The sequence below is a fragment of the Lonchura striata genome, chromosome 10, assembly GCF_050655825.1.
Source record: "Lonchura striata isolate lonStrDom1 chromosome 10, ASM5065582v1, whole genome shotgun sequence".
In the NCBI taxonomy this organism is placed as follows: domain Eukaryota; kingdom Metazoa; phylum Chordata; class Aves; order Passeriformes; family Estrildidae; genus Lonchura; species Lonchura striata.
This window is the reverse complement of record NC_140712.1, coordinates 24390793-24415168: the sequence shown is the minus strand read 5'-3', so window position 1 is coordinate 24415168 and position 24376 is coordinate 24390793. Positions and strand designations below refer to the sequence as shown.

At 59.3% G+C, this 24376-nt stretch overlaps 1 protein-coding gene across 11 annotated transcripts in view; it reads left to right on the top strand.

Moving 5' to 3' along the window:
- The first annotated feature begins 845 nt into the window (after nt 1-845).
- Nucleotides 846-24376, top strand: part of TLE3 (TLE family member 3, transcriptional corepressor) — a 37908-nt gene continuing 14377 nt past the window's right edge. For 2 of the 11 annotated variants that reach the window (XR_014957727.1, XM_077785963.2), the window contains exons 1-9: nt 847-1062; nt 1555-1699; nt 1779-1879; nt 1985-2048; nt 2917-2961; nt 13205-13267; nt 13602-13706; nt 21028-21232; nt 23217-23233. Coding sequence is in view for 10 of the 11 variants with exons in the window: in XM_077785963.2 (XP_077642089.1) it covers nt 1676-1699; nt 1779-1879; nt 1985-2048; nt 2917-2961; nt 13205-13267; nt 13602-13706; nt 21028-21232; nt 23217-23233 (624 nt within the window). In the remaining variant the exon portion in view is untranslated. Of the gene's footprint in view, nt 1063-1554; nt 1700-1778; nt 1880-1984; nt 2049-2916; nt 2962-13204; nt 13268-13601; nt 13707-21027; nt 21233-23216; nt 23234-24376 lie in introns of all 11 variants that reach the window. The other 9 variants (XM_077785969.2, XM_077785968.2, XM_085589066.1 and 6 more) reach the window with 6 other exon arrangements.

Here is a 24376-nt window from a genome sequence, read left to right as displayed (position 1 = left end):
GGCGGGCGGGGGGGGCCGGGGCACCCCCATCCCGCAGCCGGGGGGGGGCGGAGGGGGGGGACAGCGCGGGGCTCGCACCCCCGCGCCCGGCGGCGAGGAGCGGGGCGGCCTGTCGGGGCGCTTTGCCTGCTGTTTGTTATTTAAGCGGCGGCGTTTCGTTCCCGTCGGGGAAGCGGCCCGCCCGGCTCGGCGGTGACAGATTGTTTGAGCTGGAGGAAGCGCCGGCCCGGGCTAATTACGCCGCCATGGCGGGCGGGGGGGGCTGCGCGGCGGCGGCCCCGCGTGGCTTTGATTGACAGCGCCGCTCCCCTCGCCCAATAGCGTGGCGGCGGCGGCCGGCTCCGCGCTCTGATTGGCGGAGCGGCGCGCGGAACCCCACGTGGGGCGGAGGCTCCGTCTGACGCGCGGGCGAGCGGCCATTTTGTGCGCTGGGCCGGGCCCGCCGCTGCCGCGGCCCCGCTCCCTGCGGCCCGCCGCCACCGGGGCCGCTCCCGCGGGCGCCGGCCGGGTGGGAGGCTCTGACGTTAACGCCATTACCCGTGTTCCTCGTTAAAACCCCTCAGGCGTGATGCGCGGAGGGAGAGGGGCGGGGGGAGCAGCGCGGCCCTCACCACACATCAAAGCGGCCGCGCGGTGGGCGTGGCCCGCGGTGGGCGTGGCCCTCCGCCGCCCCTCGCTCAGACACAAGCTGCCCATTGTGACGTTGCTCCGGCGCCGCCCAATCAGCGCCCGCCGGCCGCGTCCCCACGTGGGCGCGGCGCGCTGCCATTGGCTGCGGGCGGCGGGGCCGCCCGGGTTTTGTCCCCCGCCCGCCGCCCCGCTCCGCCCGGGCGCTGTGGCGGCACCGCGTGCTCGGGCGCCGCTGCCCCGCTCCGCGCCCGCTCCGCGATGGCTCCCGCGCTCCCGGCCCGCCCGGCCGCACGCCGCTGAACCGGCCGCCCCCCGGGGGCGGGGGGGGGGAAGCCCGCTCGTCTCCTCGCATGTCCGCGGCGCCCGGGAAGTCGGATGTGTGTACGGCCTTCCTCCCCCTCCTCCTCTCCTCCATGGCCGTCGTGCTCCGGCGTTAGTTCCTGGCTTTGCTTCCCCTTCTCCCGGCCGCAGGAATACCGCGGGAGCTCCTCCTGCCGCCGCCGCGTTCTTCTTGTTGTCGCTGTGGCTTTTTGATCTATTTTTTTTTTCCCTTAATATTTTTTTTTTTTTCTTGCGGGGGGGTTGGTTTGATTTTTCTCCTTTTTTTGATTTTTCTCCTTTTTTTTTATTTTTTTTTTCCGCCAGCGACTGCCGGAAGGACGGGGGGGGGTGAGGAAGCGGAGGCCCGCGGAGCTCGGCGGAGGGGGGGGTGGCGGCACCGGGCTCGGTTCCGCGGGCGCCTCCCCGGTGCTGCGGGGCCCGGGGTGTGTGTGCGTGTCTGTGTGTGTGTGCGTGTGTGCGGTGGGGAATGTGCGGGGGGAAACCGGCCGGGCCCGCTCCCCCCCCCCACACCCCCTCCGCCCTCCCTCTCTCCTCTCCTCCGCCCCCCGCACGGACTTTCCTCTCTCCCGTCCCTTTGTTCAGTTCTCGGCCTCTCCGGGAGCGCTCCGAGCCCGGCGGGCAGCAGCGGCAGCTCCGCACGTCGCGATCGCCGTAGCGAGGCTCGGCGCGGCTGAGCTCCCCGTGACCGCGCCCCAACCCGGCCATGTACCCCCAGGGCCGGCACCCGGTGAGTCCCGGTCCCCCCGGGCCGCTCCCCTCCCTCCGTCCTCCCCCGCCCCGGTAACCCCCGCGGCCGCTTCCCGCAGGCTCCGCACCAGCCGGGCCAACCGGGCTTCAAATTCACCGTGGCCGAGTCCTGCGACCGGATCAAGGACGAGTTCCAGTTCCTGCAGGCCCAGTACCACAGGTGAGCCCCGGGGCGACCCCCGCCCCGAGCCCCCCGCCCCGGTCCCGCCCCGGTTCCGCCCCGGTTCCGCGGGGTCTCACCGTGCGCTCTCCCCCCCCTCCCCAGCCTCAAAGTGGAGTATGACAAGCTGGCGAACGAGAAGACCGAAATGCAGCGCCATTACGTTATGGTGAGAGACTTTAATCAGATTTCGGATCAGCCTGCGAATGTCATTAGCTGCGAGCCGGCGAACGGGGGGGACCGGGGGACGCCCCCCTCCTCCATCCCCCCGGTACCGGCACCGCCTGCCCGGGGACCCCCGGGGCTGGGGGGCGGCGGTGCCCGGCTGCTGCGAGCGCGATCCCAAGTTTCCTGTTAACCCCTTTGCCGCGGTCCTGTACCCTGGGGGGGGGTCTGGAGCGGCGACCCCGAGCTCGGGGGGCATCCCCGGTGCTGCCGGGGGTCCCCCCGTTGCTTCCCCCGGGGCCACCCGGGAGCCATCCCAGCTCCTCCCCCGCCTCCCGCTCATCCTTCCCGAGGGAAACGGGCACTTTTGTTGCCTCCAAACGCTGGGTTTGAAGCTAAATCAGCACGGCGGGGCCCCGGCTGGGCTTGGCAGCACCGGCAGCCCCTTTCCCCGCCGCTCCCCGGGCTGCCGGCAGCTCCCCCGGTGCCGGGGGGAACGAATCCGCCCCCCCCGGTGAGAAGCTGGATTTTTGGCCAGACTCCGGGCTGTACCTGTTCTGCCAGGGCTGAGCAGACGCCTGTCACCCGGCTCTGCGCCTCTTTGTTTTTCTAAGTAGCTTAGGAGGAGAAAACAGGAGTCAAAAGGAGTGTCCCCTCGTTAAGTGCCTGCCAGTTAAACCCATAAACATCTGCTTATTATAAGGTGTAATTTCCTTGGCTACCCGTGCTTTAAGCCCAGTTTTGCCCAGGATGCTTTTTGGTAATGACCTTATGCAAATGCCTTCTGTGAATTGAATTCAAATTCTCCTTGGCTCTCGCGTTTAATTGAATTTATTTATTTCTATTTTTTTTTTCTTGCTCTCCTTCCCCAGTACTACGAAATGTCGTACGGTTTGAATATTGAAATGCACAAACAGGTGAGTAATTCCGAGGGGGGGAAGTTGTGATTGATTGATCTCCTGTTGCCCTTTTCCTCCACCTGAGGTAAAATCGGCCCTGATTGCGCTAAATAGGGAATAAGTGCTGGAGGCAGGGATGTGGCTCCAGGTGGGATCCCGTGGCCCGGCTGTGAAATCGGCAGCCGCGGGTTGATGGCGCTCCGTGGGGTTATCCTGTCGATATTCACGCGGAAATTTGGGTTTTAAGGCAGGGCGTTTATGCGGAGAGGTGAGAAGAGCCTCGCCTCCCCCGCGCCTGGGAGGTCAGTACCTGGAATATCGCGTTCCCAAGGCTTGGAAAACAGCGAGGGGGGCTGCGCCGGCCTCTGCTGTGCTGTGGGTACAGCAGGGCTGTTTGTAAGGTCATCCCCTGCTCCCGAGCGTGAGACCGAGCTGGGAATTATCTCCAGAGCTCACCGTGTGTTGCTCAATGGCACGGAGTTCTCTTTGCATCTGGGAAGTGAAGCAATGTTTGGGGCTGGTTGGGGTTTTGTTGGTGTTTTTTTTTTTTGTTGTTGTTTTTTTGTTTTCCCCCCCTCCACTCCCTTCCAGTCTTCTCTAATGTGTAACTTGCCTGAAGGAAAAAATAAGAGAAGGCCCCAGCAGAATGTGGTGTGCTACCTTGATAAGATTATCGCTAAAGAGCCTAAAGGCTGCGCACATGATGGTAAAACTTAAAGGAATAAAGTTATTATTGAGATTAGACCTGATTATTTGTGCTGCTGCTGCTTACTGGTTTTAGAAGGAGTTCTAATTAAGAACTTAGGGCAGATAGAAGTTGACATCAACTTTGCCGCTCGCAAATCAGCCCCATTCAACTCCGGAGTGGTTGGGCTTAATAGCTGCATCGCCCTCCTCCTCCTCCTCCTCCTCCTCCTCCTCCTCCTCCTCCTCCTCCTCCTGGGCTCCAGGGCGCTGATGAGATGCAAAGCAGCGTCTCTGAAAGCGCCTCTCTCTTCCTCCCCTCGCCGCGCCGTAGTCACGGGGCAGCCAAAATAATTCCTGCTTAGTCTTCAGTTTTGTATAAATATCTCCTTCCACGCAGACGGGCCCCGCTTCCCGCTCGGGGGCCGGGGCTGCTGGCTTTGTGCTGGGAGCACCCCAAATTCGGGCTGGTGCCCTGGGCCCGGCCTCCTGCCAGGAGGGGACGGGTTTGGTGTGGCCAGAGGGACGCGGAGCCCTCGGTGGCACCGGGGGGACTCCGGGGGGACCCCAGCCCGGGCTCCTGGGGCACAAGGTGTCCTCTGTCCACCCTCTTCCTGCCTGGGTGCTGCGTGCTGGGGGAGGCTGGAATGGTGCCCCAGGATGGGAGATGGTTCCCTGGTTGGTTCTGATGATGGGAGAGGCTGGAATGGTGCCCCAGGATGGGAGATGGTTCCCTGGTTGGTTCTGATGATGGGAGAGGCTGGAATGGTGCCCCAGGATGGGAGATGGTTCCCTGGTTGGTTCTGATGATGGGAGAGGCTGGAATGATTCCCCAGGATGGGAGATGGTTCCCTGGTTGGTTCTGATGATGGGAGAGGCTGGAATGATTCCCCAGGATGGGAGATGGTTCCCTGGTTGGTTCTGATGATGGGAGATGCTGGATCAGTTCCCTTGCTGGGAGATGCTGGAATGATTCCCCAGGATGGGAGATGTTGGTTCCCTCAATGGGAAAGGCTGGAATGATGCCCCAGGATGGGAGATGTTGGTTCCTCAATGGGAGATGCTGGGTTGGTTCCCTTGCTGGGAGAGGTTGGAATGATGGCCTGAGATGCTGGATTGGTTCCCTCGATGGGAGATGCTGGAATGATGCCCCAGGATGGGAGATGTTGGTTCCCTCGATGGGAAAGGCTGCATTGGTTCCCTCACTGGGAGATCCTGGATTGGTTCCCTCGATGGGAGATGCTGGAGTGATGCCCCAGGATGGGAAATGTTGGTTCCCCTGTTGGTTCCTTGCTGGGAGATGCTGGAGTGATGCCCCAGGTTGGGAGATGTCGGTTCCCTGCTTGGTTCCGTTGATGGGAGATGCTGGAATGGGCTGGAAGGTGTTGGTTGCCCTGTGGTTCCCTCTCTGGGAGGTGCTGGAATGAAGCTCCAGGATGCTGGGCTGGTTCCCTCAATGGGAAATGTTGGTTCCCTCTCTAGGAGATGTGGGGATGATGCCCCAGGATGCTGACCTCGGTGGGAGATGTTGGTTTCCCTGTTGGTTCTTTGCTGGGAGATGCTGGAATGAGGCTCAGGATGCGAGATGTTGGTTCCCCTGTTGGTTCCTCGCTGGGAGATGCTGGGATGATGCCCCAGGATGCTGACCTCGGTGGGAGATGTTGGTTCTCCTGTTGGTTCCCTCTCTGGGAGATGCTGGAATGACGCCCCAGGATGGGAAATGTTGGTTTCCCTGTTGGTTCCTCTCTGGGAGGTGCTGGAATGATGCCCCAGGATGCTGACCTTGGTTGGAGATGTTGGTTCCCCTGTTGGTTCCCTCCTTGGGAGATCTGGAATGAGGCTCAGGATGGGAGATGTTGGTTCCCCTGTTGGTTCTTCGCTGGGAGATGCCCCAGGATGCTGACCTCGGTGGGAGATGTTGGTTCCCCTGTTGGTTCTTCACTGGGAGATGCTGGAATGATGCCCCAGGATGGGAGATGTTGGTTCCCCTGTTGGTTCCTCGCTGGGAGATGCCCCAGGATGGGAAATGTTGGTTCCCCTGTTGGTTCCTCGCTGGGAGATGCTGGAATGACGCCCCAGGATGGGAAATGTTCGTTCCCCTGTTGGTTCCTCACTGGGAGATGCCCCAGGATGGGAGATGTTGGTTCCCCTGTTGGTTCCTCACTGGGAGATGCCCCAAGATGGGAAATGTTGGTTCCCCTGTTGGTTCCTCGCTGGGAGATGCCCCAGGATGCTGACCTCGCTGGAGATGCCCTTCCCAAGCCGTTCCCAAGCGTTTCCCCGTTCCGTGGGTTCATCCCCAGGTTTGGGAGCTGCGGGTGGAGCCTCGGGGGTGTCCGAGGTTCCTCAGAACTCCCGGTTTGTCCCCGGTGCCCGCATCCCGTGCCCGCCCGGCCGCTTCCCGCTGCCATCTGCTGCGTGCCCGCCGCCGGCAGACCTGCGGGGAGCCGGGACCTCCTTCTCCTTTCACCGGCAGCAAACCAAGCTCGCAGGAGAAACCGGGGCGAGCGGCCAGGGTCCCCCCGTTTTTTGGGGCATCCCGCTAATTGCGGCGTGGTCCTGGCGGCATCTGGCCGAGGGTGGCTGCTCCTGAACAAACAAGTTTATCAGCTGACCTGTTTAGCGGTTGACTTGTGTTTATCTGCACACAATCAAGTAGACTGAAGTGCCTGAATTATTCATGCGGTGTCCTGCCCTCCAGACTTGACTGCTTGTGATTACATCTGCTCCAGACAAACATTGATGGATACTTCATCTTTAAGCAAAAGGGGATTGTCTGTCTGTGGGCTTATATAACAGATTATCTCTTCCACGCTGAATATTAAGTGTGTGCATATGTGGCTGCGTGTGGGGTTGGGGTTTGCGTTTTTTTGGGTTGGTTTTTTTTTTGCCTTTCCCCCCCCCCCTTTTCTTCTGGTTTTGTTTCTAGTTAGGAAAAAAAATGGAGTTTCATAAACAACTCCATATGCAAGGAAATATTTAGGAAGTGATTCCCCAGTCGGTTGCAGTGAATTGCTCCTTACATCAGTCTTCCTGCTGAACTCGACTCCTTCCCGGGGCTCAGCTTTCCTAAACCCGACTCCAATCAGGAGTTTTCTTTTGAAACCCCGACAAAACTTTTTTTTTTTTCTTTTCCTTTTCTATTTTTTTCCTCGGGTTAATTGATTTTTCCAAAAGAAACTTCCCTTCCCCTGCGGGCCGCGCATTGTTTCTGTGCAGATCTCCGTGGATAATCGCCGAGGGCAATAACCATTCCAAAAGGAAAACTCATTTTTGCGTGGGGAAACGGGACACCTCGGAGGACAGAACCTCCGTGCGCCTTTGATTTCTTCTTGTGCCTGAGCACTTCTTGTTTTCCTGCCTGACGCTTGGAACAAACCTAAACCCCCCCAACACTTCCAGGGAAGAGAGGCAGCTTTTTGTGTGCGCGATTCTAGAATATTCCAGCAACACAATATCCTTTCTGTCGTGCTCGTTAGCAAGGAGTGCCAGGTAATAATTTGCTAAATACTTCAGAAGCCGAGTAATTTGTGAGCTGTGCTCTCAGCACTCCCGAAGCAGAAGGGAATCCTCTCTTCCTGGGGTTTTTGGGGGCCCTTGGCTGAATTTTGGGGGCTCCTGGGCTCAGTTTTGGGGGTCTCGGCAAGCTTTACCCCATTGCTGGTGGTAATTCCCTAATGAGGGGTTGTGTCCTGCCCCTCCACACCCCCGCCCTGAATTTAATTCTCATCAGCCGGGCTCTCCACTTTGCTAATAACGATAGCAGCCACAAATAGCTTTCAACATGCCATTGACAGCCCGCTTGGAGAGAGCACTTGAAATAGTGGTAGACAGCTGAAAGTACCCATAATTGTGCGCCCGAGTGAGAACCACACTGCTCAAGGGCCTGATTTTCATGTGCTTAAAGAGACAATATCCTGGTTTCAACAAATGCTGCTGGTGCTTCACGCCTGGTGTGATTTACTGCTGCTCCTGCCCGGGGGGACGAGGGTTTGGGGGGGTCTGGAGGGGGCTGTGGGGTGCAGAGCTTTTGGGAAATCACCCCGGGAGCTGGGCCGTGGGCTTGGGGTGCTGCTGCCGTGGGCTTGGGGTGCTGCCGCCGTGGGCTTGGGGTGCTGCTGGTGCCGTGGTCCTGCAGCCCCACCTCAGGGTTTGTGGATGAATTCGTTCTTTCCCGTGGAATGGTCTCGTTCCCGAGGCTGCCGGAGCTGCAGGAGAGTTTGGACGGCGCTCTGGGGTCACCGGGGTGCCTGTGCGGGGCCTTGGGTAATCCTGGTGTCCCCTCTGGATAGAAGTGAGGATGGTTTTGGGGTGTTTTGCAGCGTTCAGCCCCTTCTCCCCATCCTGCACCCTGCTGCGTGCACCCAGCAGCGAGGGCAGGCTGGGCCTGGGGCTGGTGTGCCCCAAAATCTGTCCCGGGGTCTGCTGGGGTTCCCTTCCCCATGGAGAATGTTTTCCATCTGGGGGACAGATTGAGGGGTGTGTGATGTGTGCAGGCTGTTTTGGGGTTGTTGTGTGCAGGTTTGGGGTGTTTTTGGGGCTGTTCTCTGCAGGTTTGGGGTTTTTTTTGGGATTGTGCCTGTGCAGGGTGTTTTGGGGGTTGTTGTGTGCAGGGTGTTTTGGGGTTGTTCTTTGTTTTGGGATTGGTTGTGTGCAGCGTGTTTTGGGGTTGATCCTGTGCAGGATGTTTTGGGGTTGTTGCTTGTTTTGGGGTTGTTCCTGTGCAGGGTGTTTTGGGTTGGTTGTGTGCAGGCTGTTTTGGGGTTGTTCTCTGCAGGTTTGGGGTATTTTTGGGGTTGTTCTCTGCAGGTTTGGGGTTTTTTTGGGGTTGTTCTCTGCAGGTTTGGGATATTTTTGGGGTTGTTCCTGTGCAGGGTGTTTTGGTGTGTTCTCTGCAGGTTTGGGGTATTTTTGGGGTTGTTCTCTGCAGGTTTGGTAGTTTTTTTGGGGTTGTTCTCTGCAGGTTTGGGGTATTTTTGGGGTTGTTCTCTGCAGGTTTGGGGTATTTTTGGGGTTGTTCCTGTGCAGGGTGTTTTGGTGTGTTTTCGACAGGTTTGGGGTATTTTTGGGGTTGTTCTCTGCAGGTTTGGGATATTTTTTGGATTGTTCCTGTGCAGGCTGTTTTGGTGTGTTCTCTGCAGGTTTGGGGTATTTTTGGGGTTGTTCTCTGCAGGTTTGGGGTATTTTTGGGATTGTTCTCTGCAGGTTTGGGGTATTTTTGGGGTTGTTCTCTGCAGGTTTGGGATATTTTTTGGGTTGTTCCTGTGCAGGGTGTTCTGGGATTTTTCTCTGCAGGTTTGGTGGTTTTTTTGGGGTGTCCCTGCAGGGTTTTTTCGGATGCTGAACAAGGCCTGTGCGACTGCTCCCCGCAGGAACGGGGAGCCCAGGAGGGATCCGTGCCCTGTCCTGTGCCCGGGGGGGACGCTGGCACCCATCTGGGGGTGTCACCCCGGCTGGCACATCCCTGCAGCTCCCCTTTGCCTCCTGGGCATCCAAAGCTGGCACAATTTGGCACCAGGAGCATCCCCAGAGCCCCATGTGGGGTGTCTCCGCGCTCCCAGCTCCTGGGGTCAGTTGTAGGGCTGCTCTGCCTCTCCCCTGGGGATATTTTTAAGTTCCCTCTGCCCCATCCAGGTGTAGGGATGCCAGCCGCAGCTCTTTCACCCCGAGCTGCCGCCTCTCCTGGCAGTGCCAGCGGCAGCTCCCGTGTCCCCGAGTGCTCGGGATGCTGCCGGTGGCTCTGGCTGCTCCGGGAGCAGGTGCCAGGAGGCTGAGCCGGGGCCGGGCGCTGCCTGTGCTGATTTATCACCTCTGCAGATGCTCTCTCTGAAACCCCACGCCGGGCTCTGGGCAGGGAGCAGGGCAGATTCCTGGCAGGGGCACGGGGCGAGGGGGGACGAGCTGGGATTGCAGCTCCTCCCCGCTCCTTGCCCTTTCTCCCAGGCAGGAGAATCCCGGGATTGGCTCCCCGGGTGTTTGGAGCCTCTGCCCGTTGTCCCCTCGGGGGGTTTGATGTGGAGTTGGCATTGCCATGGCAACCCACGCTGGAAGGGATGGATGGATGGATGGATGGATGGATGGAGCCTTTCCTGGCAGGAGCAGCTCCAGGTGGGGCTCTGGCAAGGGGGTGGATGAGGGGGAAGGTGTCAGGCGTGGATTCCTCCTCTCTTCCCGGTGTTCCAGAGAATCCCCTTCCCTCCTGGTTAAAGTTCTACTGGGAACAACTGGAGTTTAATGTGCCAGGGAATGGGAAAAGTGAGCAAATATTTGAAGACTGAGTCTCGTGCTCGCAGGAAGCCTCATGGTTGTAAACATAATATTTTGGACATCCAATATCTCCGTGCTCGCCGAATCCCCACATGGGAAGTCTCTTTCTGTGTGGGACGGCGAGTTTGGCTTCACGTCTGGCTTGGGAGTTTCTGCATTTAAAGGTGGGAGCACCACGTGTGCTGCTGGTCAGGTCAGGGCTGTCCGTGGAGAACCCTTTCCTGCTCCATGGAATCGGCCCAGCTGGATGTTTTTCCAGGATGCAGCCCAGGGAAGCTGCTGCTGTTCTGCCTCAAACCTGGCTCAGGTTTGTCCTGGAGCAGGGAACTGCCAGGACAGAGCTCCTGGAGCAGGGAACTGCCAGGACAGAGCTCCTGGAGCAGGGAGCAGGGCAGAGTTCCTGGAGCAGGGAACTGCCAGGACAGAGCTCCTGGAGCTGGGAGCAGGGCAGAGTTCCTGGAGCAGGGAACTGCCAGGACAGAGCTCCTGGAGCTGGGAGCAGGGCAGAGTTCCTGGAGCAGGGAACTGCCAGGACAGAGCTCCTGGAGCTGGGAGCAGGGCAGAGTTCCTGGAGCTGGAAGCTGCTGGGACAGAGCTCCTGGAGCTCCTGGAGCAGGGAACTGCAGGACAGAGCTCCTGGAGCTGGGAACTGCCAGGACAGAGCTCCTGGAGCAGGGAACTGCCAGGACAGAGCTCCTGGAGCAGGGAACTGCCAGGACAGAGCTCCTGGAGCAGGGAACTGCCAGGACAGAGCTCCTGGAGCAGGGAACTGCCAGGACAGAGCTCCTGGAGCTCCTGGAGCAGGGAGCAGGGCAGAGTTCCTGGAGCTGGAAGCTGCTGGGACAGAGCTCCTGGAGCTCCTGGAGCAGGGAACTGCAGGACAGAGCTCCTGGAGCTGGAAGCTGCCTGGGCAGAGCTCCTGGAGCAGGGAACTGCCAGGGCAGAGCTCCTGGAGCAGGGAGCAGGGCAGAGTTCCTGGAGCTCCTGGAGCTGGAAGCTGCCTGGGCAGAGCTCCTGGAGCAGGGAATTGCCAGGGCAGAGCTCCTGGAGCTCCTGGAGCTGGGAGCTGGGCAGAGCTCCTGGAGCAGTACATCCAGCAGCTGGAGCTGGAGGAATAAATCCCTAATGGAGCTGCAGTAAATACAATGTGATCCAAGTGCCAGAGAGCCTGCAGGGAGCTTTTCCCGTGCCCTGCCAGGGCGGTGGCACCACGGGGGCTGGGCCGGGCTGGGCCCTTGGAGCTTCCAGCCGGGTGCCGTGGGGGTGTTGGGGGCCGAAAACCCCTGCTGGGACAGGGAGCAGCGTGGCAGAGCGTCCCTGCAGTGGTGGGACACAGGAGTGGCTTCCCCTGGGACACTGGGAAGGGGCTGGGGCTGTGCCTGCCCCGTTCCTGGAATGTCCAAAGGCAGCTTGGAGCAGCCTGGCCTCCTAGAAAGGTGCAGGGAGGGGAGCTGGGCGAGCTTTGAAGTCCCTTCCAAGCAAACCATTCCAGGATTCCATGGTTCCCCTGCGTGCCTGCTGGATCTGTGCATCCTCACGCCCAGGACCCGATGATCCCGGTGGCTTGGTGGCTGTGCCCAGGGTAGCCGAGTGCACGCTGTGGTGGCTTCCAGCCCTCCCTGCCTTGGCACGCTGTGCCAGCACGTTCCCTGCCTCTGGAATTGCTAAGAAAAGCATCAGGTGTAACCCAATCACCGGGAGTGCTTCTGGAGAAGGTGGCCAGGAGCGTTCCTGTGCCTCTGCAGCCCACGGGGGGTTCTGTGGGGAGCCCTTGGAGCAGCTCTGGGCTCTGGGGGGTGGTTCTCTCCACGGGGGTGACTCCAGGATCCGGGGCAGGTCGGGATTTTCCCGGCGTCTCCTTGCCTGTGGTGCTGCTGGGTGGTTTGTGCAGCAGGAGCAGCAAGGGCTGCGTGTCCTTTGGGATTTCTCCTCCAAATGAGGATCTCTGGGGATCTCCTCCGAGGCCCCCTTTGCTCTGGCTGGGTTTAAACCCAGAGGTGCTGCAGGACGTGTCCGGGGAGCTGAGCTGTGGGCCATCCCACCAGGAACATCTCGGGAGAGGATTTTGGGGAAGGACAGAGGCAACAGTGAGGGGATTTTGGGAGGGGACAGGGAGAGGAGATTTTGGGAAAGGACAGAGGCAACAGTGATGGGATTTTGGGAAGGGACAGGGAGAGGGGACTTGAGATTTTGGGAAGGGACATGGAGAGGGGACAGGGAGAGGAGATTTTGGGAAAGGACAGGGAGAGGAGATTTTGGGAAAGGACAGGGAGAGGAGATTTTGGGAAAGGACAGAGGCAACAGTGATGGGATTTTGGGAAGGGACAGGGGGAGGGGGCAGGAGATTTTGGGAAGGGACATGGAGAGGGGACAGAGAGGAGATTTTGGGAAGGGACATGGAGAGGGGACAGAGAGAGGAGATTTTGGGAAAGGACAGGGAGAGGAGATTTTGGGAAAGGACAGGGAAAGGCAACAGTGATGGGATTTTGGGAAGGGACAGGGAGAGGAGATTTTGGGAAAGGACAAGGAGATGGGACAGTGCAGAGAGTTTGGGAGGGGACAGGGAGAGGAAACAGAGACGGGATTTTGGGAAAGGATAAGGGAGATGGGACAGAGGGGATTTTGGGAAGGGACGGGAAGGGAATTTTTTTGGGGGACAGAGGGGATTTTGGGAAGGGACAGGAAGGGAATTTTTTTGGGGGACAGAGAGTGGATTTTGGGAAGGGGACAGGGAGGGGATTTCGGGGGGATAAGAGGGGATTTTGGAGGGACAAGGGGATTTGGGGAAATGACAGGGAGATGGGACAGGGAGGAGATTTTGGCGGGGACAGGAAGGGGATTTTTTGGGGGGACATGGAGGGGATTTTGGGAGGGGACAGGGAGGGGATTTTGGGAGGACAAGAGGGGATTTGGGGAAACGACAGGGAGATGGGACAGAGAGGGAATTTTGAGAAGGGGACAGGAAGGGGATTTGGGGGGACAGGGAGGGGATTTGGGGGAACAGGAAGGGGATTTGGGGGGACAGGAAGGGGATTTTGGGAGGGGACTTTTGGGGGAACAGGGAGGGGATTTGGGGGGACAGAGGGGATTTTTTGGAGGGACAGGGAGGGGATTTGGGGGAACAGGAAGGGGATTTGCGGGGACAGGAAGGGGATTTTGGGAGGGGACAGGGAGGGGATTTTTGGGGGACAGAGAGGGCATTTTTTGGAGGGACAGGGAGGGGACACGGTGCTGCTGCCGGGAAGTCTCGTGCCAGCCGTGGGAGGCTGCCGGGTGCTGACTGCTGCTTTTCCTTCTTCCCTTTTTGCAGACAGAAATTGCTAAAAGACTCAACACCATTTTAGCCCAGATCATGCCTTTTCTGTCACAAGAGGTAAGGACTTCTCCCCACCCTCTTGGAGGCTCTGGGGCTTCTCCCAGGGCTCTCCCCTCCCTCGCAGGCAGTGCTGGGTCCCTGGTTGGGGGCAGGGGGATGTGAGAAATGGGATTTAAATCCTGCCCCAGTGCTGGAAAACCCTTGGGATGGGCAGGGCTGGGCCCTGCTGGGGTTCTGCTCAGCTTGGGGGGCTGCCCTGAGCCCAGAAAAGCTGCGAGGGGCTGCCCTGAGGAGCTGCACACGAAATAGGGGGAAAAACCAGGGAAACCCAGGTAAAATAGGGCCCAAGAGCAGGGGGGCTGTGGGTGACCCCGGCCCCGTGTCCCCACAGCACCAACAGCAGGTGGCCCAGGCTGTTGAGCGTGCCAAGCAGGTGACAATGACGGAGTTGAATGCTATCATCGGGGTACGTGGACTTCCCAATCTGCCTCTCACCGTGTGTATTCCCCTTTTATTCCTATCATTTACCATGTCCAGAGGCAACCCTGCGCTCAGGGGGGCACGCAGGGCGGCTCCCAGTCCCCAGCCATCCCAAAATCCTGAAATGGCTTCAAGCTCATGGCTCCTGGCTGTTCAAAACCTAAAACTTCCCCAAAATCCTGAAATGGCTTCAAGCTCACAGCTCCTGGCTGTCCAAAACCTAAAACTGCCCCAAAATCCTGAAACGGCCTCAAGCTCACAGCTCCTGGCTGTCCAAAACCTAAAACTGCCCCAAAATCCTGAAATGGCTTCAAGCTCACAGCTCCTGGCTGTTCAAAACCTAAAACTGCCCCAAAATCCCAAAACTCCCTGAATCTCTTGGCTCCTGGCTGTCTAAAACCTAAAATTGCCCCAAAATGGCCTCAATCTCATGGCTCCTGGCTGTCCAAAACCTAAAATTGCCCCAAAACGGCCTCAATCTCATGGCTCCTGGCTGTCCAAAACCTAAAACTGCCCCAAAATCCCAAAACGGCCTCAAGCTCATGGCTCCTGGCTGTCCAAAACCCCAAAACTGCCCCAAAACCCCAAAATTGCCGCAAAACCCCAAAACTGCCCCAGAACCCCAAAAACTGCCCCAATCCCACAGTTTCTGGCTGTCCAAAATCCCAAAACTGCCCCAATCCCACAGTTTCTGGCTGTCCAAAACACTAAAACTGCCCCAAAAGTGCCTCGGTCTCACAGCTCCTGGCTGTCCAAAACTGCCCCAAAACCCTAAAACTGCCCCAAAATCCCAAAACTGCCCCAATCCCACAGTTTCTGGCTGCCCAAAACCCTAAAACTGCCCCAAAACTGCCTCAATCTCACAGCTCCTGGCTGTCCAGAACTGCCCCAAAACCCTAAAACTGCCCCAAAATCCCAAAACTGCCCCAATCTCACAGCTCCTGGCTGTCCAAAACCCCAAAACTGCCCCGAAGCCCCAAGCAGCCCCAAAGCTGCGGGGCTGGGCGCTGCAGGATCCCGGTGGGACGTTCCCGGGGGAATTTGGGCTGGGAGCCCCCGCGCCCCTGAGGCCAGGCTTGGCTCTGCGGGTTCTCGGTGTGCACCTGCCCTTGGCCCGTGCCTGACCCCGTCCCGCACGCTGGAAAATGAACAATTCCCAATTTTAATCCTTCCTGGCGCTGCCTCCATCCCGCAGCAAACCCCCGGAATTCCCGCTCCACGTCCTGGTGGCTCCAGAGCTCCTCTGGCTTGCTTTCCCAAAAAAACACTCCTTTATAATGGCTTTAATTTTTTTAATGACTATTTGCACTTCTTAGGCTTCAAGGATCTTTGTAATTCTCGCTTGCTCTTTGCCCGTTTTCCTGTATTTTGTGGGTGGCGCCCACTGCGGAATCTGCAATTTTTGGAATGAGGAAAGGGCTGGATCCCTCCTGGTGGGGCTGGTGCTGCTTTGGGAAGTGCCCCAGGAAGGGGAGCTGAGTTTTGGGGTGCCACTGCTCCCTCCTGCTGCTCCTCCTCCCTTTGGGGTGGGCTGGGGATGGAGCTGGAGCCACTGGAATTGAGCTCAGGGGGATGAGGAGACCCGTGACCCCCATGCCCTGGAGAATTCTTCACCCTGCTGTCATTAACAGCCAGCCCAGCTTTTAATTGCCTCCCTAACGAGCTCGCAGCTGGAATCAGGAGCAGCTCTCCCTCAGCAGGAAGGGGCAGGGTGCCATGGTCCCACATCCTTCCGTGCCCTCTCCAGAGGTGGGCAGAGGGTTTGGGTGCTGGCTCTGTGCTCCTGCACCTGCTCCACAGCTTCCCAGAGCACAAAATCCAGAGGATTTTGCCTTTTCCCTCCCCTCTGTGCATGGAGGGGCTGGGTACTGTGAGGTGATTCCATGGCAGGAGGGGATGGTGATCCCATGGTCTCCATGGAGCTGGTCTGGCTGGAGGATTTCCGCTCCTGCACCTGCTCTGGTGCCCACAAAGACACAAAATCTAAAGGATTTGGGGATTTTTTCCCTCCCCTCTGTGCATGGACTGATTTGTTACTGTGAGGGGAATCCATGGCAGGAGGGGATGGGGATCCCATGGTCTCCTGAGGTTTTTGGAGATGGTTCCAGGCTCCTCCTGGGGTGTGGAGCTGGTTTGGCTGGAGGATTTCCGCTCCTGCACCTGCTCTGGTGCCCACAAAGACACAAAATCTGAAGGATTTGGGGATTTTTTCCCTCCCCTCTGTGCATGGACTGGTTTGTTACTGTGAGGGGAATCCATGGCAGGAGGGGATGGGGATCCCATGGTCTCCATGGAGCTGGTCTGGCTGGAGGATTTGAGCTCCTGCACCTGCTCTGGTGCCCACAAAGACAACAAAATCTAAAGGATTTGGGTTTTTTTTTCCTCCCCTCTGTGCATGGACTGGTTTGTTATTGTAGGGTCATTCCATGGTAGAACAGGATGGTGATCCCATGGTCTCCTGAGGTTTTTGGAGATGGTTCCAGGCTCCTCCTGGGGTGTGGAGCTGGTCTGGCTGGAGGATTTGAGCTCCTGCACCTGCTCTGGTGCCCACAAAGACACAAAATCCAAAGGATTTGAGGATTTTTTCCCTGCCCTCTGTGCATGGAGTGGTTTGTTACTGTGAGGTGATCCCATGGCAGGAGAGGACGGTGATCCTATGGCAGGAGGGGACGGTGATCCCATGTTCTCCCGTGGTTTTTGGAGATGGTTCCAGGCTCCTCCTGGAGCGTGGGGCTGCTTTGGGTCCAGCTCCAGCCCGAATCCCCAGGCGCAGAGGATTTGGTGTTTTTCCCTGCCCTCAGCAGGTCCTTTCTGCAGGTTGCCCACATGGACACGTCCCTGCCCTGCTGTGCTCAGCCCTGGGGTGTCCCAGTGTCCCCGAGCTCCAGCCTGTCCCACCCTGCCCCACCACCCTGGGCAGGTGCTGCAGCACCCAAACCCCCCGAAATGGTGCAGAGCTCATTTTTTTACCCCTTTTGAGGTCAGGAACTGTTAATTTTATCCATCTGGGCGTTGTCTGGCCGCTCCTGCTCTCGAGGCTGGGCTGCAGGGCAGCCTGGATTTGGTTGGAGGCCTGGAAATGGTGAAACGCCGGCGCTGAACCCAAGTGCTGAACATGAAATCGGGAGCAAAGGCACGGAGCCTGATGGACCTAATCCAGTTAAAGCCACTCCAGCAGCAGCCTCTCCTTGCCAGCCTTCCTCCCAAATTTGGAGCCTCTTCTGTGTCCCCGTCTCCGTGTGGCACCGCTGAGGCACCCGGCGGCTCTGGGGGGTTTTCACCCCTCCCTCCCTCCCCAGCTCCTGGTTTTGGGGATTTGGGGGCCACCGCTCCCTGCCGGGGTCCTGCCAGCCCAGCTGAGGCTGGAATTCACTTGGAGCCCCATCCTGAGGGGCTCGGGCACCCCAGGGTGCCGGAGTGCTGCTCCACGTCCTGGTCCCGCGTGTGCCGCTCGCCCAGCAGGACCTGGGTCCCTGGGCAGGGGATTTGGGGTTCCCCAGAGCCTCCTCGTCCCTGGAATGCTGCTGGAGCTGGAGCACAGCGTTCCCAGCCCTGGGATAAGGGCTGGCAGGGAGGGAAGGGGCATTTCCAGCAGGGGACACCCGGGACAAGCAGGACCTGGGCGCCGGGTGGGGTTTGTGCCCCTCCTGGGAGTCTCCAGGACGTTGTTCCCGAGGGATGTGCGGGAAGGATGGCGCCCTGGCAGCCTGGGAATTCTGCGGCTCCACGCCAGGATGATCTCCTTGGCTCTCCCTGCCTCGGGAATGACCTGCCTGGGACACGGCTGGAGCTCTGCTGCCCTGCTCTGGGATCCTGCCTGGCACGGGGGCTTCGGGACACCCCACACGGATCCTGCTCTCCACGGCCAGAGGGAGGAACCAAACCCACCTGGAGATGTTGCCCTGGGCCACCAGGGATGCTGCTCCTGCTTCCCACTCCCGTCAGGGGCTGTTCCTGCAGCTCTCCGAGCCCCGCATGGATTTACCTGTTGGCAGCCTAAAAACCAGGAAAAAAAATCCCAGTTTTTTCCTTCTCTGCTGGAGCAGCTCCAGGTGCTGATTCTCCTCCTCCTCGTGGTGCTGCTGCCTGGCTCCTGGTGGGGCTGTGCTGTCCCCTGGGCTGTTCCAGGGTTGGAATTGCCATCCACACCCTGGGAATTGGAGCGCTGCTGTTCCACGGGATCCCTTTTTCCGGGTGGAAAGCTGCTGGGATGAGCTACAGCCTGGAGATGTTTCTGGAAGCTGGAGGTCGCTGAGGATAAAGCGCTGGATCCTGGTGTGTTCCAGGGATGGAGAGTCCCAGGAGAGGAATGTGGGAATGCTTTGGAGGTGCTGCAAAACCACCCGGGGCTGTTCTACAGTGGCTGGCCCTCAAGTGGGTGGAAATCCCGTGGAAAAATCCTGTGAAATTGGGCTTGGGAAGAGCCCCAAGGATCTGTTCCCTCCGTTTTGGAGGCAGAGGATTGCTCCTGGCTCCGGGGAGCTGCCGAGGGAGCGACCTTGTGCCCCTCACCCCAGCTCTGCTCCGTGTCCCCCTTTGGGGACCCTCTGGAATGTCCATCCCGAAGATACCTCCCCTCCTGCCCTCGGGGCTTTCTGGATTTCCTGGTGGCCTCCTCCGTGTGCCTGCTGCTGCAGCTGGGATCTTGGAGCTGCTGCCATGGATCTCCCGAGCCTGGGGCTGCAGCCTCAGCCCTCAGCTCCCTCCGGGAATCTTCTTCTGCCTGGGCATCCCCCCTCCACCCCACCAGGATGAGCAAGCAGCCCTGGAAGGGGTGGGGGACCCAGCCAGGGTCACCTTCTGCTGCCCAAAATGCGTCCTTCCCTCGGGAACGGGGCACAGCTGTTCCCCCAAAACCTGGGAACCATAGCCTGGAATCCTGGAATGCTTTGGGGTGGAAGGACCTTCAATCCCAGCCAGTGCCACCCCTGCCGTGGCAGGGACACCTCCCGCTGTGCCAGGGGCTCCCAGCCCCGTCCAGCCTGGCCTGGGCACTGCCAGGGATCCATGGCAGCCACAGCTGCTCTGGGAATTTCCCTGATGGAGCTGGTGGGAGCACGGACAGAGCCCTCCATCCCTGGGATGTTGTTTTGGGGATCCCTCCATCCCTGGGATGTTGTTTTGGGGGATCCCTCCATCCCCAGGCGTGTTTTGGGGATCCCTCCATCCCTGGGATGTTGTTTTGGGGACTCCTACATCCCTGAGGGTGTTTTGGGGATCCCTCCATCCCCAGGGGTGTTGTTTTAGGAATCCCTCCATCCCTGGGATGTTGTTTTGGGGGATCCCTCCATCCCTGGGATGTTGTTTTGGGGATCCCTCCATCCCTGGGATGTTCTTTTTGGGGATCCCTCCATCCCCAGGGGTGTTTTGGGGACTCCTACATCCCTGAGGGTGTTTTGGGGATCCCTCCATCCCCAGGGGTGTTGTTTTAGGAATCCCTCCATCCCTGGGATGTTGTTTTGGGGATCCCTCCATCCCCAGGGGTGTTGTTTTAGGAATTCCTCCATCCCCAGGGGTGTTTTGGGGATCCTTCCATCCCTGGGATGTTGTTTTGGGGACTCCTCCATCCCTGGGGATATTTTGGGAACCCCTCCATCCCCAGGGTGTTGTTTCGGGGACCCCTCCATCCCTGGGGATATTTTGGGAGCCCCTCCATCCCCAGGGTGTTGTTTGGGGGATCTCTCCATCCCTGGGGATATTTTGGGGACCCCTCCATCCCCAGCTGTGCTTTGGGGTGTTCCTGGGGGTGTCCCTTGTGCCAGCAGCTCCTGCTGTCCCCCCTGCCCCTCGCAGTGTCCTGGGACAAATCCTGATCCTGATCCAAGCTGGATCTGGGGGCCGGGGGGGCTGCGGGTGTTCCCCCATTCCAGGTGTTCCCCCATTCCAGGTGTCCCCCCATTCCAGGTGTTCCCCCCATTCCAGCTGTGCTCGGATGCCCAAATTTGATGTCCTGGGGTGCAGCAGGAGGGTCCCAGGCAGCAGCAGCAGCTCCCAGCCCCTCCTGGCCGGAGCAGGGCAGCCCTGGGGCGCTGGGAATTGCTCCCTGGATTTTTGGCTGCTTTTCCCCTTCCCAGGTTGTGTTTGGAGCCGAGGATGTTGTCTGGTTTTTTTTCCCCCTTCTCTCCCCAGAGCTGCAGTTCAGCTTTTTCCAGCTCAGCTGGCTGGAGGAGTGCTGGGAATGGCTGGGATTCACTCCCAAAAAAACCCCGGGGAGCAGCTGGGTGCCCTGGGCCATCCTGGCGGGGCGGCAGCTCCGGGGAATTCGGGGGGTTGCATCCAACCCCGTGTTTGGGATGGAGGATCCTGCAGGATTTACCCACTGGGGTGGGGATGGAGGATCCTGCAGGATTTATCAATTTTGGGGTTACATCCAGCCCCATGTTTGGGATGGAGGATCCTGCAGGATTTATCAATTTTGGGGTTACATCCAGCCCCATGTTTGGGATGGAGGATCCTGCAGGATTTATCAATTTTGGGGTTACATCCAGCCCCATGTTTGGGATGGAGGATCCTGCAGGATTTATCCACTGGGGTGAGGATGGAGGATCCTGCAGGATTTATCCAGTGGGGTGAGGATGGAGGATCCTGCAGGATTTATCCAGTGGGATGGGGATGGAGGATCCTGCAGGATTTATCCAGTGGGGTGAGGATGGAGGATCCTGCAGGATTTATCCATTTGAGGTTACATCCAATCCCATGTTTGTGATGGAAGATCCTGCAGGATTTATCAATTTTGGGGTTACATCCAGCCCCATGTTTGGGATGGAGGATCCTGCAGGATTTACCCGCTGGGGTGGGGATGGAGGATCCTGCAGGATTTATCAATTTTGGGGTTACATCCAGCCCCATGTTTGGGATGGAGGATCCTGCAGGATTTATCCAGTGGGGTTTTACATCCAGCCCCATTTTGGGATGGAGGATCCTGCAGGATTTACCCAGTGCCAGGGGTGCCACCTGTTGCCCTGACTCCGACACCCTTGGGTGCTGCTCTGGGTGCTCTGTGCCCATCCCTCCCGTGTCCCTGCCACCCCTGGGTGCTGCTCTGTGCCCGTCCCTCCCGTGTCCCTGCCACCCCTGGGTGCTGCTCTGTGGCCGTGCCCATCCCCACCATGTCCCTGCCACCCCTGGGTGCTGCTCCGGGTGCTCTGTGCCTGTCCCTCCCCATGTCCCTGCCACCCCTGGGTGCTGCTCTGTGCCCATCCCTCCCATGTCCCTGCCACCCCTGGGTGCTGCTCTGTGGCCATGCCCGTCCCTCCCGTGTCCCTGCCACCCCTGGGTGCTGCTCCGGGTGCTCTGTGCCCGTCCCTCCCGTGTCGCTGACTGGGCTCTCCTTGCAGCAGCAGCAGCTGCAGGCGCAGCACCTGTCGCATGCGGCGCACGGGCCGCCGGTGCAGCTGCCCCCGCACCCGTCGGCGCTGCAGCCGCCCGGGGTGGCGCCCGGCGCCGCCGCCAGCTCGGGGCTGCTGGCGCTGGGCGCCCTGGGCAGCCAGGCCCACCTGGCCGTCAAGGACGAGAAGAACCACCACGACCTGGACCACAGAGGTGAGACGGGCCGCGGCTCCCGGGGTGCTGGGCAGGGAGAGGGGAGGGTTCAGGAGCACCCCGGGGTGATCCCAGCTGGGTTTGGGTAGAGGGGAGGGTTAAAGAGCACCCTGGGGTGATCCCTGCTGGATTTGGGGAGAGGGGAGGGTTAAAAAGCACCTCGGGGTGATCCCCGCCAGATTTGGGGAGAGGGGAGGGTTAAAGAGCACCCCAGGGTGATCCCTGCTGGATCTGGGGAGAGGGGAGGGTTAAAAAGCACCCCAGGGTGATCCCAGCCGGGTCTGGGGAGAGGGGAGGGTTAAAGAGCACCCCGGGGTGATCTCAGCTGGATTTGGGTAGAGGGGAGGGTTAAAGAGCACCCCAGGGTGATCCCAGCTGGGTTTGGGGAGAGGGGAGGGTTCAGGAGCACCCCAGGGTGATCCAAGCCTGATCTGGGGAAAGAGGAGGGTTAAAGAGCACCCCAGGGTGATCCCTGCTGGATCTGGGGAGAGGGGAGGGTTAAAAAGCACCCCAGGGTGATCCCCGCTGGGTCTGGGCACTTGCAGGGATCCAGCTGCTCTGGGCACCCTGTGCCAGGGCCTCACGGGGAGCAATCCCTGCCCAATGTCCCACCCGAATTTCCACTTTTCCACTATGAAGCCATTCCTTGTCTCCTGTCCCTTGTCCCAGTCACTCTCCTGGAGCCCCTTCAGGTTCTTCAGGGGGCTCTGAGGATTCCCTGGATCCTTCCCTTCTCCAGGGAACATTCCCAGGGCTCTGAGGATTCCCTGGATCCTTCCCTTCTCCAGGGAACATTCCCAGGGCTCTGAGGATTCCCTGGATCCTTCCCTTCTCCAGGGGAACATTCCCAGGGCTCTGAGGATTCCCTGGATCCTTCCCTTCTCCAGGGAACATTCCCAGGGCTCTGAGGATTCCCTGGATCCTTCCCTTCTCCAGGGGAACATTCCCAGGGCTCTGAGGATTCCCTGGATCCTTCCCTTCTCCAGGGGAACATTCCCAGGGCTCTGAGGATTCCCTGGATCCTTCCCTTCTCCAGGGAACATTCCCAGTTCTCCCAGAGGGGCTCCAGCCCTGGAGCAGCTCCGTGGCCTCCTCAGGAGTTGCTCCATGACCCTCAGATGTTGGCGGAGCCCCCTGGTGCTGTCGTGACTCAGTTTCCCTTTCCCATCCCCTGGTTGGCTGCGTTCAGACCGTGGCATTGGGCTTTTAGGGATGCAGAATTCCCAGAACGATGCTCAGCCTCTGCTGGAGCTGGCTGCAATTCCCGTGCTGTGCCTTAACAGGCAGGCAGCCTTCACCCTCCTCCTCTTCCTCCTCCTCTCCATCACCACCGGAGCCTTCCCATGGCCAGGGCTGCAGCTCCGTGCTGCAGGAACTCGCTGCTTTCCCCCTGATTTGGGACCTGACCTTTTGTGGGAAGGGTCTGTGGGTCCAGGGGGGCTCGGGATGCTCCTGGCAGGTCCCCCAGCCCAGCAGGATTTGGGATATTTCCACTCCCCGTTGGCAGGGCAGGTTCTCCCAGCCCCTCCGAGCTGTTGGGCTCTGCTGGGGGATTTGGGGTGGGGAAAAAGCAGTGGGAGCAATGCTCCTGCTCCATTCCTTCTCCTGGAGCGTGGAGCCAGCTTGGCGGAGATTTCCAGGGAAAAATGGACAATTGGGGTACAAAGGAAGGGCTGGGGCACCTCTGGCATGTGGAGCTGTGCCCTGGAGCTGCTGCCATTCCCTTTGGGGCCAGGGCTTTTCCAGCTGTGTCTGGCCCAAGAAATCCATGGACAAAAGGGGCAGGAATGGGATGGGAGAGATGGATGGATGGAGATTCTAAAGCTGCAGAGAGCCCAGGCAGGGCTTGAGGCTTAAGGGTTTGAGTTAAGAGCACGAGGAGGTTGTGGGTTTGTTTTTCTGGTGTAAGATTTGTCCTAACTGGCTTTATTTTCCTGTCTCTGTTCTGGCTGTGCCCTCCCCACTGCCCTGGCATCTCCTGAAGAGCGAGACTCAAGTGCAGTAAGTCCCTTTCCTTCCTTTTGCTCCCACTTTTTGGTGGCTGCAGGGCCGAGTTTGATTTATCCCTTAAAAACCCACCTGGTGCCTGGGAGCTGCAGGGCTGCCTTTGGCACAGGGCTTATTAAATAACAAAACCAGGCAAGAAAATCCCTCATCCTGCCTGGGAGAGCTGTGCTGGGATGAGCTGGAGTCACCTTCTCCGTGGTGGTGGTTTGGAAATTTGATTGAAATCCCTTTGCTCGTGGCAGAACCTCAGGAAATTCCATTGTTTTTGGCTGGGTGAGCGTGGGCAGACCCAGAACCCCGGGGTGGTCAGGGAAGCTCAGGTTCATCCCTGAGCACTCCCCTTTTGTCTGGGACCACCTAATTTGGGATATGGGGTTGGTTATTTCTCTGTAGTAAGCAGGACTTGGGAGCTCCTAACCAGGGAAATCCCTGGATTTTGGAGACCCGGGAGGCTTCCCTTGGGATGGATTCCCTGGGAGCAGGGATGGAGAGAGGATGTGGAGGGTGGCAGGAGCCAGCTGGGGGCTGAGCCAGCACTTCCCACCCCAGTTGAGGAAAATGGGACAGGAGCAGGAGCTGCTCGTGGGAAAGGCTGGGAAATGTGGGAAGGGGCAGCACAGGGAGGCACTGCAGGCGTCCAGCACGGCCTGGATGTGTCCCTGAGCTGTTGGTACTGGTGACAAGGTGGGACCTGGATGTGTCCCCAGCTCTGGGGGCTGGTGACAAGGTGGGGCTGGCTCCAGGAATGGTCTGGATGTGTCCCCAGCTCTAGGGGCTGGTGACAAGGTGGGACCTGGATGTGTCCCCAGCTCTGGGGGCTGGTGACAAGGTGGGGCTGGCTCCAGGAATGGTCTGGATGTGTCCCCAGCTCTAGGGGCTGGTGACACGGTGGGGCTGGCTCCAGGAATGGCCTGGATGTGTCCCTGAGCTCTCAGTGCTGGTGACACGGTGGGGCTGGCTCCAGGAATTACCTGGATGGTGACACGGTGGGGCTGGCTCTGGGTACACCCTGGATGTGTCCCCAGCTCTGGGGGCTGGTGACACGGTGGGGCTGGCTCCAGGAATGGTCTGGATGTGTCCCTGAGATCTTGGGGCTGGTGACAAGGTGGGGCTGGTTCCAGGTACACCCTGGATGGT